The 18,225-nt window shown below is 35.4% G+C and overlaps 2 protein-coding genes across 2 annotated transcripts; one reads left to right on the plus strand and one right to left on the minus strand.

Moving 5' to 3' along the window:
- The first annotated feature begins 2,227 nt into the window (after positions 1-2,227).
- On the plus strand, positions 2,228-4,576 carry LOC107962167 (pentatricopeptide repeat-containing protein At1g34160). The gene has a single exon (XM_016898439.2). The coding sequence runs from the start codon at positions 2,660-2,662 to the stop codon at positions 4,379-4,381; it is 1,722 nt and encodes a 573-aa protein (XP_016753928.1). The 5' UTR covers positions 2,228-2,659; the 3' UTR covers positions 4,382-4,576.
- Positions 4,568-9,330, minus strand: LOC107962168 (very-long-chain aldehyde decarbonylase GL1-9). Its single transcript, XM_041115564.1, is given in 4 exon segments — positions 4,568-5,447; positions 8,425-8,573; positions 8,576-8,608; positions 8,611-9,330. Coding segments are annotated over 4 exon segments (768 nt in total). The 5' UTR covers positions 8,654-9,330; the 3' UTR covers positions 4,568-4,904.
- Between the last annotated feature and the right edge of the window lie 8,895 nt (positions 9,331-18,225).

An 18,225-nucleotide genomic window follows, 5' to 3' on the forward strand; every position in this document is an offset into this window, starting at 1 on the left:
TGACACATTTAACTAATAGCATGCAACTTTTGCATTTTACATGATTTAGTCTTTTTTATCAAATTAAGCATTCAAACGCTAAAATTATTTCACGAAACTTTCACACATATATATTCACATGCTATAAACACCAAAAATAATATTAAAATAATTTTTACATTTGATTTGTGGTTCCAAAACCACTGTTCTGATTTAGCTTAATCTAGGCTATTACAGGACGTGTGGGCCATGAGCCAGGCTGTGTGGGCGACACGGGCTTGTAGGCCCACATGGGCATATGAGCCCAAATTTTAAAGTTTTTCCTTAGGGTTGTCCATGTCATTCCAATCGACTATGGGCATGTTGTATCGTTGGTATGGGCTTAGATAAGCCTTGAAGCATGAGATTTGATAAACCGTTTGTCTGGTATCTATCATAAGCAATACCTAAATGCACGTGTTGCAATGCCCAAAATGTATGTATGTTGTGTATATGCATGTCTATTATCTGTTATACGAGCATGTTTGATGTAATAATTCTGGTATCTAATAATTCTGATTTATCTGGTATTCTGTTGTATTGGACTATGGGGCGAGATATGTGATATGTGGATGAAGTATTCTGTGAGGTGATATTTTGCCAATATACTAGCAGCACGACTGTGATTATTCTGAAAAGTGTCTTATAAACACTATGTGGTGTGTAGGGTTGGGTGGGTGTTTTACACCCTACGTGGTGTGTTAGGATGGTCGAAGTTGGTGTGTAGAGGATGGGGGTAGGACTTTGTATATCTATATCTATATGATTCTGTTGATAATTTGATTCTGTATCTATTCTGTTAAGCGATAAAATCTGAATTTATGTTTTCGTTGAGTTACACACTGAGTTTTTAAAACTCACTTTTTATTTGTCTGTTCTGTTCTATCTCACAAAATTAGGTGGGTCGGTGCGATGGAGGTCAGTTGTGACCATTTATCCGTAAATTTCATTTACTTTAAAAGTTTACCTTTTTTTTTTTCTTTTTTCTTTTTTTAGTTTTGAGAGTTTTGTAATTTTGGGACTCTCTGGACTTTTGGGTTTTAGTTTTGGATTTGATTTGAGATTCCTTCTACGCTCGACAAAACAATTTACAAAAACAACTATTTAATGCGATCAAACGCTTTCGAGAAAATAAAGTGAGTTTTCAAAATATAACGACTTTTAAACTTCTGCTGCAAATTATTGTTTTATTTGAAAGAGTATACAATCGATGGTTTTCACTAATGAGTATAATGACATATTCTTTACAATAAAGAGGTACGATGTTTTTAAAGGAAAAGACAGATTTCTAACTTTTCTTCGTAACATCTCTAGATTCGGCCATAACGTTTAGGTCGGGTTTGGGGTGTTACAATTATTATTTATTTTTATTTTAAGTGATATCATATATTATATTAATTATTTTGTTCAATTATATATTTTGGCTTTTTCAAGTTTTAGGTCGGATTTATTTTGGACTCGAGCTATATCGGTCTTCAACTCAAATTCTTACGGACTCAAGCTTTCAAGCTTGAGTTTACGTAGCTTGGATTTTCTGAGTCTCAAGCTTTCTTAGGCTCGAATATATTATGAGCTCGAGATTTCTCGAATTTGGATCGACAGGAGTGGACTTTCAAACTTGAGTTTGTTTTTGAGCTTTATATTTTTGTTATGACTTGAATCAACAAATGATGATTGTTTCATGCTTCAATTGATTTTATTTATGTTAATTATTTATTTTTTAACCCTTATTGAATTTGAAAAAGGGAGTTTTTTTTTATGGCAGCAACCTTATCCTTAGCCATTAAGGTTTAAATAAGTTTATTTTTCTTAGAGCACAAGCTCATCAGATTTACATGCAGATAATATCTGATTTGAATATTGCTTGACTATGAAGGTTTTGTTTTGAAATTCAAAATTTTTTATTTTAAAAGTTGATTTATCTCCTCGATTATTTGGAGAAGTGTTTATTTGGAGTGTTTTCAGTCTGAGTAGTTTATTTTGTAGTTTTATATTTTTGTGTTAGGCATTTTTTGGGCAGTTTACACAAAATATTTGAGAGAGTGATTTGTAATGAAATTTTGGGCTGTAAAGATAGGGAGTTAAGCTAATAATTATATTAGATTAATTGTTTAACAAAATGATTTTTTAATGGAAGATTCACAAACTGTTGACAAATATTGTTTGTTATTATTATTATTTTTGCCCTACTCTTTTCAAATCTGATATACTCGCTTGTTCCAACTTCCAACTTGTATTACATCATTAATTACAACAACTGGTTGGAAGATTCAGTAAACCAAAAAACTTTTTCACAACTGAGTACCACTTATCCTCTCATTTCCAAGTCTTGAACATAAGATTTGATGTACCATCTTCGAGCACGAACGGAGAAATCGATTCACTTTGGTCAAGGTGATATTCAAACCGCAACTGGCTATCATGGGCAAGAGTTGTGTTTTCCATAGGGGAAAAGAAATTGAAACCTCAATGCATTTTTATTAGCAGTAAAGATATTTATACCAGTTAAAGATAGCTTTGTACAAGGTAAAGGAAACTAATATCCAAAATTCTACTGTACGCTCTAGAAGCAGAAGCTCTCAACTAAGATATACCAGGATAACTAGTATACTACAATTTGAAGGTCCAAACTCCACATGGAATGGCCAATCTTGAGTCACTCGTACAGAGATGCGCGTCCTTCTCCCACATAAAGCAACTCCAAGCTTACTTCATCACAACCGGCATCTTCAACTGCCGCATTCGCTCCAAACTCCTCGATCTTTGTGCCATCGCCCCCTTTGGCTCTCTCTCCTTTGCTATCTCTGTTTTCCACCAAATCCCAACTCCTTTTACCAATGACTTCAATGCCATTATCCGCGGCCTGATGCAAAGCCCTCAACCCTCCACCGCTTTCGCATGGTACAGAGCCATGCTACGTGGATCTTTCAGAGTGGATGCCCTCACTTGCTCTTTCACTCTTAAAGCTTGCGCACGTGTCTTGGCTGCTACGGAGTCTCTTCAGCTTCATGCTAACATCATACGCTTTGGGTTCATGGCGGATGCTTTGTTAGGAACTACTTTGCTGGATCTGTATGCTAAGGTTGGCAATCTAAGTTATGCTAGGAAAGTGTTCGATGAAATGCCTCAAAGAGATATCGCCTCGTGGAATTCCTTGGTTTTCGGGTTGGCTCAAGGGAGCCAAGCGAGTGAAGCATTAGATTTGTTTAAGAGAATGGGAGTTGAAGGTTTAAAGCCTAATGAGGTAACGGTTATTGGTGTTCTTTCAGCGTGTTCGCATATGGGAGATTTTAAAGGAGGTCAAAAGATTCATGGGTTTATAAGGAACCAAAAGTTTGATATGAACCTGCAAGTTTGTAATGCGCTTATTGATATGTATGCAAATTGCGGATTTGTGGATAAGGCGTATGGTGTGTTTGATGACATGGGTGGTAGAAAGTGTATCGTTACATGGAATACTATGATCATGGCCTTTGCAATGGACGGAGATGGATGTAAAGCGCTGGAACTTTTTGAGCGAATGGATGGAGCTGGGGTGCAACCAGATGCTGTCACATATCTCACTGTGTTATGCGCTTGTAATCATGCTGGCCTGGTGGAGGATGGTGTGAGATTGTTTAATATGATGGGGAAGCATGGAGTGGAGCCTAATGTAAAGCATTATGGGTGTATGGTTGATTTGCTAGGTCGAGCCGGGAGGCTTAAAGAGGCTTATGATATTATCAATTCCATGCCAATGGTGCCTGACGTAGTGCTTTGGCAGAGTTTGCTTGGAGCTTGCCGGATTTACAAGGATGTGGAGATGGCAGAGATTGCTTCGAGGAATCTAGTAGAGATGGGGTCTACTAATTGCGGGGATTTCGTGTTGTTATCAAACATATATGCTGCGCATGAGAGATGGAATGACGTTGGTAAGGTGAGGGATGCTATGAAGAACACGGATGTGAAAAAGGTGCCTGGTTTTAGCTACATAGAGGTGGACGGTTTGAGGCACAAGTTTTTCACCGATGATAAGAGCAATGCCAGGTGGAAAGAGATATATGCGAAATTGGATGAGATCAGATTCAAGATTAAAGAGTTAGGCTACGTTGCAGAGACTAGTTTTGTTCTTCATGACATAGGGGAGGAGGAGAAGGAGAACCAACTGTGTTATCATAGCGAGAAGTTGGCAGTGGCCTTTGGCTTGATTAGTACGAGTAAAGGAACCCCAATTCAAGTGATCAAGAATCTTAGGATATGTGGAGATTGTCATGTTGTGATTAAGCTCGTATCAAAGATATATAAGCGACAAATTGTCGTGAGAGATCGAGTTCGGTTCCACAAATTTAAAGATGGATTTTGTTCTTGTAGAGATTACTGGTAAGTGCAACACTAGCAAAATGTTAATTAATAATTTAATAGATTCTTCTTTCCCCACCTTGCCTTGAACAATTAAGGTTTGTTCCATTCATATGCTTAAACCTCTCTGGAAAATGATCACATGTTTGCTTTGGCTCAGGCAAAAGCACATATCAAACAAGTCAAATTGGACATTAATAAACAAAAGGTCTAAGAGCAACCTGAAATCAGTACTTAAAAATAATCTTATACACCAATTCTAGCCCTCTTGAACAGCTCATCAGCTAGTCCAATACAAATTACACAACATGAAGATTTAAATACCGGGTAACATAAAGCAAATATTAGTTGGTGAAACAATTGCAATACAGAACATGGTCAAGCAACTATAAATAAATAAATAACCCAATGACATGCCGGATCCCTAGAACTTAAAGCCTCAAACAAAACAAATTCAACTTCTCAAGAATGGCACAACCTCAAGGAAAAAACTGTTACAGTGTGAAGCGAGAGCCTCTAACTACACAAGACAAATCAACAGAATGTGACTAGTCTTTCTTTAGCCTTACCTCAAAACCCCCCTCCGGTCGCTTCAAAAGATCATAAGCCATATGAGTTCCAAGTAGCTTATCCCAGTTGGCGAAGAACGGCTGAGAGTAGTTATACTTTGTGCCTTGGAGTTGATGATGGATGTCATGATAAGCAGAGTTATTCCAGAAAAATATATGGAAAATATTACCAGGCAACCATAGCCCACAATGATCATCCACAGTTTTAATCACAGCAAAACAGAAGAAAATTACAGCTGTTCGTGCAGTCATTCCAGAGACTAGGAAAGAGATGGCACCACCAAAAGTATCGAGCAAGAGACCCTCAAGTGGGTGATTGTAAAGGGCCCCAATTGCATAGGGAACAACCAGCCTATGATGTTGGGAGTGGACATGACGGTACAAAAATTTGTTTTGATGCATGAAACGGTGAACAAAGTACTGCCATGTATCCATGACAAGCATTGCAACAATAAATTGCGCAAGTTGAACAGGAACTGAAGGCTGGATTGTGGTCCCAGATGCATCTGCTGTTGATGTCAACTACAGCAAGAATACGAGAACATTAATCAGGTAAAAGTACTCAACATATAAAAGTCATAACTATTGCAAGAACAAAAGAATATTAATTAGGTAATGGTACTCAACACATGAGCAAGCTTATCATCTTATTGAAACTGCTATTATCTAAGTCATACTGGTTCTTCAACCTCTCAGAAAACGCTAATAAATGCTAAAGCTATTTAATCAACAAAGTTTTCAACTGAAATTACTTTTTTTTGCAGATTATAAGCAAACAGACATTTCCAGTATCAAAAACATTTTACAGGCAAGGCAGAAGTTAAATGAAGGAAGCATGTATGATGCCCATCTCATTGAGAAAGCAACAAAAGAAGTTAAGACTTTGGTTCCCAAAGAACAAGGCCATACAGATAGACTTCACGGCTAACACAGTGGAACTACATATATGAGAAGATCTAAGGTAATATACATTCAAATACAGGGAAGGAAAAGAAGATGTCGGTATTCAAAAAGAAAATTAAAGCCCAGCTCAGCTATGCGATTGGTTGAAAAACTGTGATATGAAATAAATGAGAATTCTACCACAAAAAAAAAGGGGGATCATTATGATTATAAGCCACATTTTTCATTAACCTCACTCAGACCAAAAAAAAAAACAGTTTTTAGGACATAATACTACCTAACAAACTTATTAAACAAAAGATTCCAAACACATGCCACCTTCTGACTTTCCAGGTGCTTGGAGGAACATAAGGTCTCCTGGATCCTTTTCTATGACCACTGCTACTAGAGGCACTCAGTACATTAGATTTTGAATATTTTAGCTTGGCTTACTCAGCTGATCAGAGAAGAGACCAAGAGCTGAATATAGAAGGGCAAAAGATAGTTTCAGGTTGTTACTAATAACTCTTGAACATGACAAATGGAAAAATATATGGCAAGTAAAAATGAGGACAAGAGAGAAAAAGATAGATTTGGTTGGTTATATGGACGGGAACTGAGATGGTTTTCTTTTCAAGCATCCAATCACTTCTGGCCAAAAAAAAAAAATCATCCAATCAACAAACTGTCAGATCACCAACGAGTGAATTAAAAATGCATGACCACTTATTTGACACACTTGATGGAGCTCTGAGCCAAGTGCTATTCTAGACAATTTACAAGCAAGACCAGGGCAAAAGGAACATATCATGTTATTAGCTATTTTCCTCTTAGTTATATAAACTCCACTGTATTCTAGAACTCAAAGAGAATGCCAGCAACAATATGGGGAGAAAAATAAATGCAACTTAGAGGACATCTTATAATCATGACCTGTACAAGCCAAGAATCAAATTTGGAGAAATAGCATCAACATACACAAATTTTTACTTCAATGTTTAAATTTTAAATTAAAACACACAATAAGATACCATGAGCAGTCCTCATGCACCAGAAAAAGCTTTTTTTTCATTAGAAAGTAGTTATATGCAACAGGTTGAGGATGACAAACTAGAACTAAGATTAGAGGATAAAGGCCCCCCAAAAAATACTCAGTCCTTACCACTACCCTCTAGAAGAAGGGCAATGAGTAAGGGAAAAAAAGAAAGAAAAGCACACAATGTGAATGAAATTGTCTTCCCTTGTACATTACATCTCAAGGATTTCTCAAATGAACTGAACCCAAGCTTCAAATATTTCCCTTATTCAGCTGCAAACCCGTTGCAAATGCAAATTGTACTCGCTCAAAAAATAAAAGACTAACAATCCTTGCATGTGCTTCGCTAAAAAATATATAATCCCACATGTAAAATCTAGGGAATGTACATAAAATAAATAAACATACATAGGAACCAACAGAAATTAATTGAGAACAATATAGTTAAGGCAACAACAATAGGCATTCCCATCTCTTTCCCCCTTCAAGTGGTTCTCTAAACGTAGTTAGCACAATGCAGAACAACTAGGTTATGAAGTATTACTAAGGTTTAAAAATATGAAGTATTACTAAGGTTTAAAAAGTATGGTCAAACTCTAGGCAAAATAAGCTGCGTATGCAGGTTCCATTCCACAAAAACCCTACTGTTTTTAGGTCTTTTTTCTGATACCTTGAGACCAATGTACTCATTCCCTAGTGCTGATAGAATTCCTTGGTCTTTATTCTATGCAAATTTGACTTGTTGCATCAAATATCACTTACCACAATTGGTCATGCCTCCAACTTTTTTTAACAATGAAGCAACTAAAGAAGGTATTCAAACTTGATTCCAAACTTAAAACCAAATCTAAAGCTTCTCTATCCTAGTAGATTTCATAAGGTAGGAGGGGGGAGTGGAATAAACTGAGTTCATAAACTATAGGGAACAATCAAACCTACTTGGAAGCACTGCTATTTTCACGCACCTCACTTTCATTTTTAAAAGTCATGACCGAACTACATGAAGCATCTATGCTTGAGCCTACTCTGAATCACAAACACTAAAGCAAAATTAGTGAAATTTGCAAGTAAACTATACAGATTTTATTACCCGTTTACCGAACAAGGAGTTTGGTTTTACTTTTTTATTGTAGAGGCATTTGTGAAAATTTTGATTCTAAAACCACCAAGATGTTGTTTACATGTAATATGATACTTCGGGAATTTTGGCTTATGGTTTATTACGTATCAGATACTAAGATGTTTCACAAAATTAGTATTTAACAGTCACATCACTGTATACGCTTTTTTGGTTTTTTGGACATTATATTCACTAATTACCAGCTCTTTTTCCCTATTTTAAGATGTTACAGCTATTGTTAAAACTGCATGCTAGATATAAGGGCTCCTCCTATGACATTGACATCAAAGCTAAGGCCAAGCACAAAATCTACCGTAAAACAAATTAAACCACCCCATCTAAATAACAAAGAAGCCAAGAATAGAAAGTGATCTCTTGATTCTTAAATAAATTCGAAAAACTTATATGGAAGAGTAAAGTTTGTCAAGGAAGATTTAAAATAACATGATTTTAGGACTAACCAGAAAGAGCAATTTAGCAACAGTTGCTTGAACAAACTGTTGAAATAGAACACCCCTAACAACTGAAACGAAAGGCACGGCATTCTTCTCTTCCTCCTCTTTTCTAGTATGTAAACGGTACTTATCCAAATGTGGTAAGAGTTGATAAACCCAGCATACAACCAATATACAACAACCGGGCAACTGTCCCCATTGCTTCATCACTCACATATCCTTCCCAAAACACCATTTACTTCTACTTTTCTGTCAATCCCAAATCCACTAAACCAAACAAATTCTGGACGAATAATTTTGTTTTTCTCCTTGGCTAATACCCACTTCAACTTTTACAAATTTGAAGCTGCATTTACCGTTTCAACCCTGAAATAAACACCCAAAAACCTTTAAATAAAAAGGATTTCATAACATGAAACTAAACAAAATTTAGAAAAATCAACTTTCTTTTCTAGCATGATTCTGCTTCACTTAATTTCACACAAAAAAAAACCCAAAATTTCTAAAATGTTAAGTTTTCCAGTGATCCAGGTCAGTACTTTGCATTGCCCTAATGTTTTTCAACAAGAAAATCAAAATTAGGGCAGAAAATGGGAAGAAAGGGTGAAGAATTTTGGAGATAGAAAAAGAGAAAAGAAATTATTTTGACTTTCAGGGGATCGAGATTGATCAAGAAGCGTTGAAAATTCCAATAAAGCTGATTATGCATTCAGATCTAAATAATGGAATCAACCAACAAGAGTATGAGTTGTAGTACGAATACAAGTTCATCTTTACACTCATAATTGTGTGTAATGATGAGAGAAAGGGTATAAAACAACTATAAAGTATAAACAAATCTATAATAAATTATTAATCAATCATTAAAATGATTTTTTCCTAAACGTCATGATCTTTTTTACATGCGCAATTGCGCAGTAATTTTTCATTCGCAATAATTTTAGTTTTATAGACTGATATTTCAATTTCTTTTAAACTGTAATAAGTACAATACAATATGAGAAACAAAGATATGCTAAATTTTCTAGGGATATTATGTCAAAAATAAAAATGCGAGGGAGAAAAATTATAATTTATTTTTTAATATTTTTAAAAAATTTTCATAAATTTTTTAAAATTTGTGCTTATTTTTGAAAATTTAAGTTTTTTAGAAAATTTTAGAATCTTTAGGTTTTCTGGAGTTTTACTGTATTTTTTATTAAAAATATTCAAAATTCCTTTAAAATATGTTCGAGTTTTCATAAAAATGCAAAAACAACCCCTAAAATTTCCAAAAAAGAAATACCTAAACTTCTAAAAAATTTTCATAAAATTGTAATTTTTTAAAATATATATATATAATTCTAGACAAAAAAAATTTAAAATTTTTATGAGAATTTTGAAAATATTTTTTATAATTTTAAAAATATTTTTTTTATAATTTTCTAATTTTTTTTGGATTTTTTATGATTTTTTATTTTTAACTATTTTTTAATTTTTTTAGTTTTAACTAATTTTTTTTACTTTTTATTCTTGACACATGGCATCAAGTCATTGGTTTGTGTAATTTTTTTAGAGGAAATTTGGGTTAGGGTAACGATTATATTCCATAATTTATTATGCCAAATTAAGCTTTTTTCAGTACTTAAGGAATTTGTACTAAAATGATTTTATATCTTCTATATTTATTTTTAGAAATATTTAGCTTTTAGTTTAAATCGAATAAATTGAGCTATTTTTTCAGCCAATTCTGGCCTAAGGAGGAACTAACGAGTTAATAGAGTGTGCAAGACAACAATCTAAACGAAGGAGTCAGTAGACTGACATGAATGTCACAACATTTAAAAGAGAAGTTGTGACATCAGAAGCAAGCCTCAACACTTGGTCAAATTTCCAACAAAAATCATGAGACAAGCTACTAGGCACAAAGTTGCGACACCAATATAGCAAAGTCGCAGCATTGACTCGACGAGCCCAATAATTCTGCAAGGGTATTTTCGTCCGCACAACCTCCTTTAATTTGTAAATCAGTTTGTAATCAACCTAATTAGGTCATAATACATTAAAGCTATAAATATTAGTTAAAAACAACATATTGGGAAGTTCATTTACAAATTATTTTTGGGTTTTAGATAGTAGATTACTTAGTGATATGTCACAATTCGTTGTGGCAAATTAGGTCATTTTTAATACTTAGTGAGCTCATTTTCTAGCAAATAAGTAATGTTTTCGTTAAGTTTTTATTTTGAGTACTTTGTTAACAAAGTGAGTAATTTGAGTATTTTATGACCTTTTAGGCCGATTTGAGCCTAAGGGAAGACTAACATGCTAGTTGAGTGTGTAGGACCCCAACTTAAGCCAAGGAGTTAGTGGACTTGTAACACCCATAACCCTTATCTGTCGTCGGAATAGAGTTATAGAGTATTACCGGACTTAACAGATCAAATACGAACATTTCAAATCATTTAGCATACATGTAATAAATTAATCAAATTGTACCTCTTATGAGCCTTCGAGGCCTAAAATATGTGTTAGAAAATAAATCGGGATTAAATAGGGTACTCAAGAAATTTTTCCAAAGGCATCAAAGTTTTACAAAGAAAACATAGGACACACACCTGTGTGTCCAGGCCGTGTGGCTCACACAGTCAAGAAACACGCCCATGTTTAAGAGCAGTATGGCCATTCAAAGTAAGGACATACGGTCGTGTCCCAGCCCGTGTCCATACCGGTGTAACTCTCTGACTTGGATCACACGGCCAAGCCACACGTCTGTGTACTAGGCCGTGTGTCACACACAACTGAGACAAACACCCGTGTCTCTGCCCATGTAAAAATACTTGGGCAATCTGTTTTGAAATTCTAAGGTTGCAGGGGACACACGACCAATCCACACGCCCATGTGATAGTCGTGTGTCTCACACGGTCTAGTCACACGCCCGTGTGTCAGGTCGTGTGAACTCAAAATAAACCTTAAACATTAAGTTTACCATACCCTGCAATCTTGAACACCAAGCAACTCAAAAACTATTTAATTCAACCAATCCAAAACACAATCAAATACATTTAAAACATGTCAAAATAATCAATCTAGATGTCTAACCAATATACCCTCGTAGGTACTTCATTTGTATTATCAAAACATTTCAATAGAATACCATTCCAAAACCAAATTGAAAACATGTCCATTTCAACCAAATTTTACCCTATTCATGAACATTTATACTCTAATATAAAACATGTCATATTATAGTTTTAACATAACACATATTCATAAGTATAAAACCAATTAATATCAATTTATAATTCTTATTTACAATCAATCCATATAATACTTAACGTTTAGGCACTCTAGGTATATGCCGACACAAAAAGAAAGATACTTCACCACGTTTTAAGTTCGAGATCGTTAATGGATGCTGAATCGACGATCAACTTAAGTACCTAACCTGCGCAAGGAAAACAAATCATACGCTAAGTATAAACTCAATGGTATTTCTAAAATTTGAATATTAAAAAGTAAAATAAAGTAATATGCACACTTAATCTTATAATAACAATAGTCATTCAATTTAATCAATTCATAACAAATCAATCTTAACATTTTCAATTTCTCATCAATTGTTATCTCAAATGGCTTTTCACAATAAAGTGCATAATTCATTTGTCTCATTTCCATTTCACTTTCAATACTTTTCAGTTCCAATCATAATATCATTTCATTTAATTACCCTTATTAACACGACTCGAACTCTGACGGATACACAGATCCAACCAAAACACACTAGTTTGGCACATAGTGCCTCATCGGATAATTCGAAGTAATAAATTGACACCCAGTGTCTCATCGGTTAAACCGAAGTAAATTGGTACCCAGTACCTCATCGAATTAATCCGAAGTAATAGATTGACACCTAGTGTCTCATCGACTCGAGGTCGAAGTAATCCCTAAACTCTTCCAATCCTATGCCATGCCAACTATATTCGACCCAGCCCAATACAGTTAATAGGGTTTCAATTTCTCAATTAAAAAACAATCAATATCCAATAACCACATTTAACATTGATCACAATTTCATATAAATCCAATTCAATATCAAAATGCTAATTACTTACCTTATTCACTTACCATAAACATTAAATCTAAAATACAACAATTAATATTTAGATTCGGATTATAGAAATTGTAATATCCCGAATTAGAGCCTAATCGGAATAGTAGTTTCGTGACCACAAATCCGAGATAGAAATAATTATTTTATAATTATTTTGATGATTATGATATTATTGCATGATTGTGTGAAAATTTCGTGATGAAATTCTATGCCTAAAGTGCTTAAATTGAAAGTAGGGACTAAATCGAATAAGTTGCAAAACTAGCATTCTAGAAGTTTTTAGTATGAAATTGTTTTGGAATATTAATGAGGAGGTCTTAAATAGCAATTTGACCAATTTTAAGTTCATGGACAAAATTAGGACATGGAAGGAATTTTTGGAAAGTTTAGTAGTAAGGGTATTTTGGTCATTTAGTTATTAAAATGAATTAAAAACAAATTAAAAGCCAATTTTTGTCCATCTTCTTCATTAGGCCGAAATTTCAAGGGTTCTCCATAGCTAGGGTTTGTTTCAAGCTTCCAAGCTCCATAATCAAGAAAGACGTGGAATCGACCTCAATCGAGGAAAAGAAAAGATTGTGGACTAAATTGCAAATCTTTGTATTTTGGTACCAAGGTAAGTTCATGTGTAAATAATGTAGCATAATTGTTATTTTTAAGCTATTGATATTAATTATGTGTTATGCTGAATTTCATTATGAAATGTATGCTTTGTGGTTAATTTCAATAATATGTAAATTATGTGAGCTACTTGTTAAATATAATTGTTACCGAGTATTGATTTCGGCATTCTACGGAAGACGGCAAGGATAAGTGTTCGAGAAAAATCCCGTTTGAACCTTAGGAATAGATTGGGATACAAGTGACATGTCACTAGGATGGTTGAGCATCCGAACTCGTTGAGTTGAGTCCGAGTTCACTTATGGATGCGAATGTCCGAACTCGTTGAGTTGAGTCCGAGTTCGTGAGATGTAACTAGGCATCCGAACTCGTTGAGTTGAGTCCGAGTTCACTTATGGATACGAACGCCCGAGCTCGTTGAGTTGATTCCGAGTTCGCTTATGGGCGGGTTACATGATTGCTTGATTGAATATGTGGCACTTATATGCAAATTACCCATGTATCCGAATTATATTCCGATGTGTTCAACGGGTAAAGTTTTACTCAAATGGAGGAATACTCGAGATGAAAAGAGACGTATTGGTAAGTGATGAGAAATGGATATTTTGGACAGGTATGTATTTAACCCTCGGGTTGAGTGTTGATTACAACCACGATAAGGTAATAAGATGATGAAAAATGATTAAAAAATGTGATAAGTGTGTTGATGATATATGCTAATGTTGATTAGTTTGATTGTTGTTATGTTATTTATTATTTACATATGAACTTACTAAGCATTTATGCTTACTCCTTCTTACTCATTGTAGTTTTGGACAAGCCAGTTCAGGAGTCGGGATAGGTCGAAGGCTCAGTCACACTATCCGGAAGATTTTTGGTAAATGGCTTGTAAATTTAAGTATGGCATGTATAGCAATATACTTATTTTGTGTAAATGATCTTATGATATGGTGACAGAATGGTTGAGAAAATATTTGATAATGATAAATTATGAAAATGGTAAGTTTAGATTATGTTTGATGTTAAGGAAATTATTAAGATACTTAGTGCATAAAAACTCATAAGAGGGATGAAATTTGCCATAAACAGAATACTGCAGCAACACTGATGCGAGTTTGAAATTTACTAAAATCATAGCAATTGAATTTGGTGATGGATTACATATAAAATTGAAGATTATTATGTCTAGTTTCACATGAAACAAATGAAACAGGTAAAGGAATTATATGTTAGAAGATATTTGAATTTTAGTGAAACAGGATCATAGCAGTTTCTGAATCCCCTGTTCCTACTTTAGAAATTCACCATAAATTGTAAAGATATAATTAGGTGGTTTATTTTATATCCTCAGAATCCTTATTGAGTCTAGTTTTAGGAGAAACAAACCTCATAGTCATATGAATTTTTTACAGAGATAAATGTGGTTTGTAGTAAACAGAGGTCAGACCAGTCAAGTCCTAAACAGGGGTAACTTTAACTAATAAACTGTACTAATTGGCCCAACAAAAATTTTATAAAAAAATAGTAGATAGGTATATGAGTCTAGATTCAGGGAAATTTACGGAGCTTGATTTCGAGTTTCGTAACTCGATATATGATTTTTCTTGTGACTGTGATGCAAGTAGCTTAAAAGCTGTGAATAGAAACAAATAATCCAAAGTTCTAAAAATGTTAAACTAAGCTTAGTAACACCTCATACTCGACTCCGGCGACGGTCTCGGGCGTGGGGGCGTTACATTTAGTGGTATCAGAGCAGGTTTAGTCGGTTCTCGGACTACGTGTTGTATGTACGGATTTTGCTATACATGTCATATGTATAAATTGTGATAGTGTGACGACTTCTGACCTTTTAAATGATTTTTTTATAGTAAATGGATCCCGATCTAGCTGTGGCAGATGAAGTAGAGAGTAATGCGCCAGCTCCGGCTGAAGGAGCAGCGCCGACTGAAAATCCACCTCCTACTGTTGGTCAGGGAGGATGAGAAAGGGGTCGGGAAGCCTTTCTCAAATGATGAGTGCATGGTACACTGAGTTCATTCGTACGAACCCAAATGTACAACCTCCCCCACCTCCCCCAATTCCTCAACCTGTACCCCCGATGCCTCAAGGTATGGATCTGATGAAACTTCACAGAACTCCAGTTGATAGAATTCGTAAGCAAGGGCCGAAGAATTTAAAGCAAATATTGATGATGATGCCGAGAGAGCAGAGTTCTGGCTTGAAAATTCAATCCGGGTATTTGACGAATTATCTTGTACACCTGAAGAATGTTTGAAATGCGCTATATCTTTGTTGAGGGATTCAGCTTATAATTGGTGGAAGACTTTGATTTCGGTGGTACCGAAAGAGAAAATAACTTGGGAATTCTTTCAAGAAGAGTTTCGGAAGAAATATATTAGTGAAAGATTTATTGATCAGAAGCGTAAAGAATTTCTTGAGCTGAAGCAAGGTAATATGACGGTTACAGAATATGAAAGAGAGTTTGTTCGATTAAGTAAGTATGCCAGAGAGTATGTTCCTACAGAGGCCAAGATGTGCCGACGATTTGAAGATGGGCTCAACGAAGACATCAAGGTATTTGTTGGAATTCTTGAATTAAAAGAAATGGTAGTATTGGTTGATCGAGCTTGTAAGGCCAAAGAATTACTTAAAGAAAAGAAAAAGGTAGAGGCTGAGACTAGAAATTGGAAGAAAGACCGATGAGCGGTTCATTTTCACAGCAACCTGGAAAGTCAAGGAATATGAATCCTCATTCCCAAGCTTCAGCTGGGCAATCATATGGGAATTATAAGAAGCAAAATGTGGGTCCTAAATCCCAGACTACTTCGGCAGCCAGTGTAGGGAACTCGAGATTTGTTAAACCTGAGTGCCAGCGGTGTGGTAGAAATCATTTTGGTCCGTGTAGAGCAAATGCATGTTTTCGATGTGGTTCTCCGGATCATTTTATTAGAGACTGCCCAGAGAGAGCTGAAAAAGAAAAATTTCAGAATACAAAAACAAGTGGGGCGGATTCGAGAGGAAGATATCCAAGAAAAGCTGGGAGCGAAGCAAGCAGTAAGAATGAAGTCAGGGATGCACCAGTTAGACCTGAAGGAAGGGCTCCGGCTAGAACTTATGCTATTAAAGCGCGTGAAGATGCTTCCTCACCTGATGTGATTACCGGTACATTTTCCCTCTATAATGTTAATGTTATTGCTTTGATTGATCCCGGTTCTACTCATTCATATGTGTGCATGAAATTGGTGTCTAGTATGATATACCTGTTGAGAACACAGAATTTATGATTAGAGTGTCGAATCCGTTAGGCAAATGTGTGACTGTCGATAAAGTATGTAAGAATGTCCTTTAATGATTCGGGATCATTACTTTCCGGCCGACTTGATGTTGTTGCCGTTTGATGAGTTTGATGTTATTTTGGGTATGGATTGGTTGACATTGCATGATGCTAAAATAAATTGCAAAGAAAAGATTATAGAATTAAAGTGTGGAAATGGTGAAACTCTGCGGGTTGAATCAGATAAATCAGAGGCATTGCCTAGTGTGATTTCTTCAATGTCGGCTCAAAGATATCTGAGAAAGGGTTATGAAGCTTATTTGGCGTATGTAATTAATACAAAGAAGTTGAAAAGAAAGTTGAATCAGTGCCGGTTGTGTGTGAATTTGCGGACGTATTTCCAAAGAATTGTCGGGTTTGCCTCCAGTCAGGGAAGTAGAATTTGGTATTGATTTGATACCGGGAACAGCTCCGATTTCGATTGCTCCGTATAGAATGGCACCAGCAGAGTGAAGGAATTAAAGTCGCAGTTGCAAGAGTTGACTGATAAAGGTTTTGTAAGACCGAGTTTTTCACCTTGGGGTGCTCCCGTGTTATTTGTGAAAAGAAGGATGGTTCTATGAGGTTGTGTGTTGATTATCGGCAGTTAAACAAGGTGACAATCAAAACAAGTATCCGTTGCCAAGAATTGATGATTTGTTTGATCAGCTAAAAGGAGCGACATGGTTTTCAAAGATTGACTTGAGATCTGGGTATTACCAACTGCGGGTAAAAGAGTCGGATGTGCCTAAACTGCTTTTAGAACAAGGTATGGTCATTATGAATTTTTAGTTATACCATTCGGATTGACAAATGCTCCTGCTGTGTTTATAGATTTAATGAATCGCATATTTCGACCATACTTGGACAAATTTGTTGTGGTGTTTATAGATGATATTTTAATTTATTCAAAAGATGATACAGAGCATGCTGAGCATTTGAGGATAGTTTTGCAACTTTGAGAATAAGCAGCTGTATGCTAAGTTTAGTAAAAGTGAATTTTGGCTTCGAGAAGTTGGATTTTTGGGTCATATTGTTTCAGGTGATGGTATACGGGTTGATCCTAGTAAAATTTCAGCCATTGTTGATTGGAAACCACCGAAAAACGTAACCAAAGTTAGAAGTTTCTTGGGGCTAGCTGGGTATTATCGGCGGTTTGTAAATGGATTTTCTATAATTGCTGCTCCTATAACTAGATTACTCCGAAAGGATGTTAAATTTGAATGGACGGAAGAATGTCAACAGAGTTTTGAAGAATTGAAAAAGTTATTAACAGAGGCACCAATGTTAGTACAGCCCGAATCTGGTAAGAATTTGTGGTGTATAGTGATGCTTCTCTAAATGGTTTGGGGTGTGTGCTCATGCAAGAAGGAAAAGTGGTGGCATATGCTTCGAGGCAGTTAAAACCGCATGAGAGGAATTATCCTACTCACGATTTGGAATTGGCTGCGGTGGTGTTTGCTTTGAAAATTTGGCGACATTATTTGTATGGTGAAAAGTGCCGGGTATATACCGACCATAAAAGTCTTAAGTACTTGATGTCACAAAAAGACTTGAATTTAAGACAGCGAAGATGGTTGGAATTATTGAAAGATTACGAGCTTGTTATTGATTATCATCCGGGAAAAGCGAATGTGGTTGCTGATGCTTTGAGCAGAAAGTTGTTGTTTGCTTTGAGAGTTATGAACACTCAGTTGAAGTGTCAGATGATGGTTCGATCTAGCAGAGTTAAGACCAAACCAATGTTTTTGCAAGAGATTTCTAAAGCTCAGAAAGATG

Source organism: Gossypium hirsutum, chromosome A06 (assembly GCF_007990345.1).
Source record: "Gossypium hirsutum isolate 1008001.06 chromosome A06, Gossypium_hirsutum_v2.1, whole genome shotgun sequence".
Lineage (NCBI taxonomy): Eukaryota > Viridiplantae > Streptophyta > Magnoliopsida > Malvales > Malvaceae > Gossypium > Gossypium hirsutum.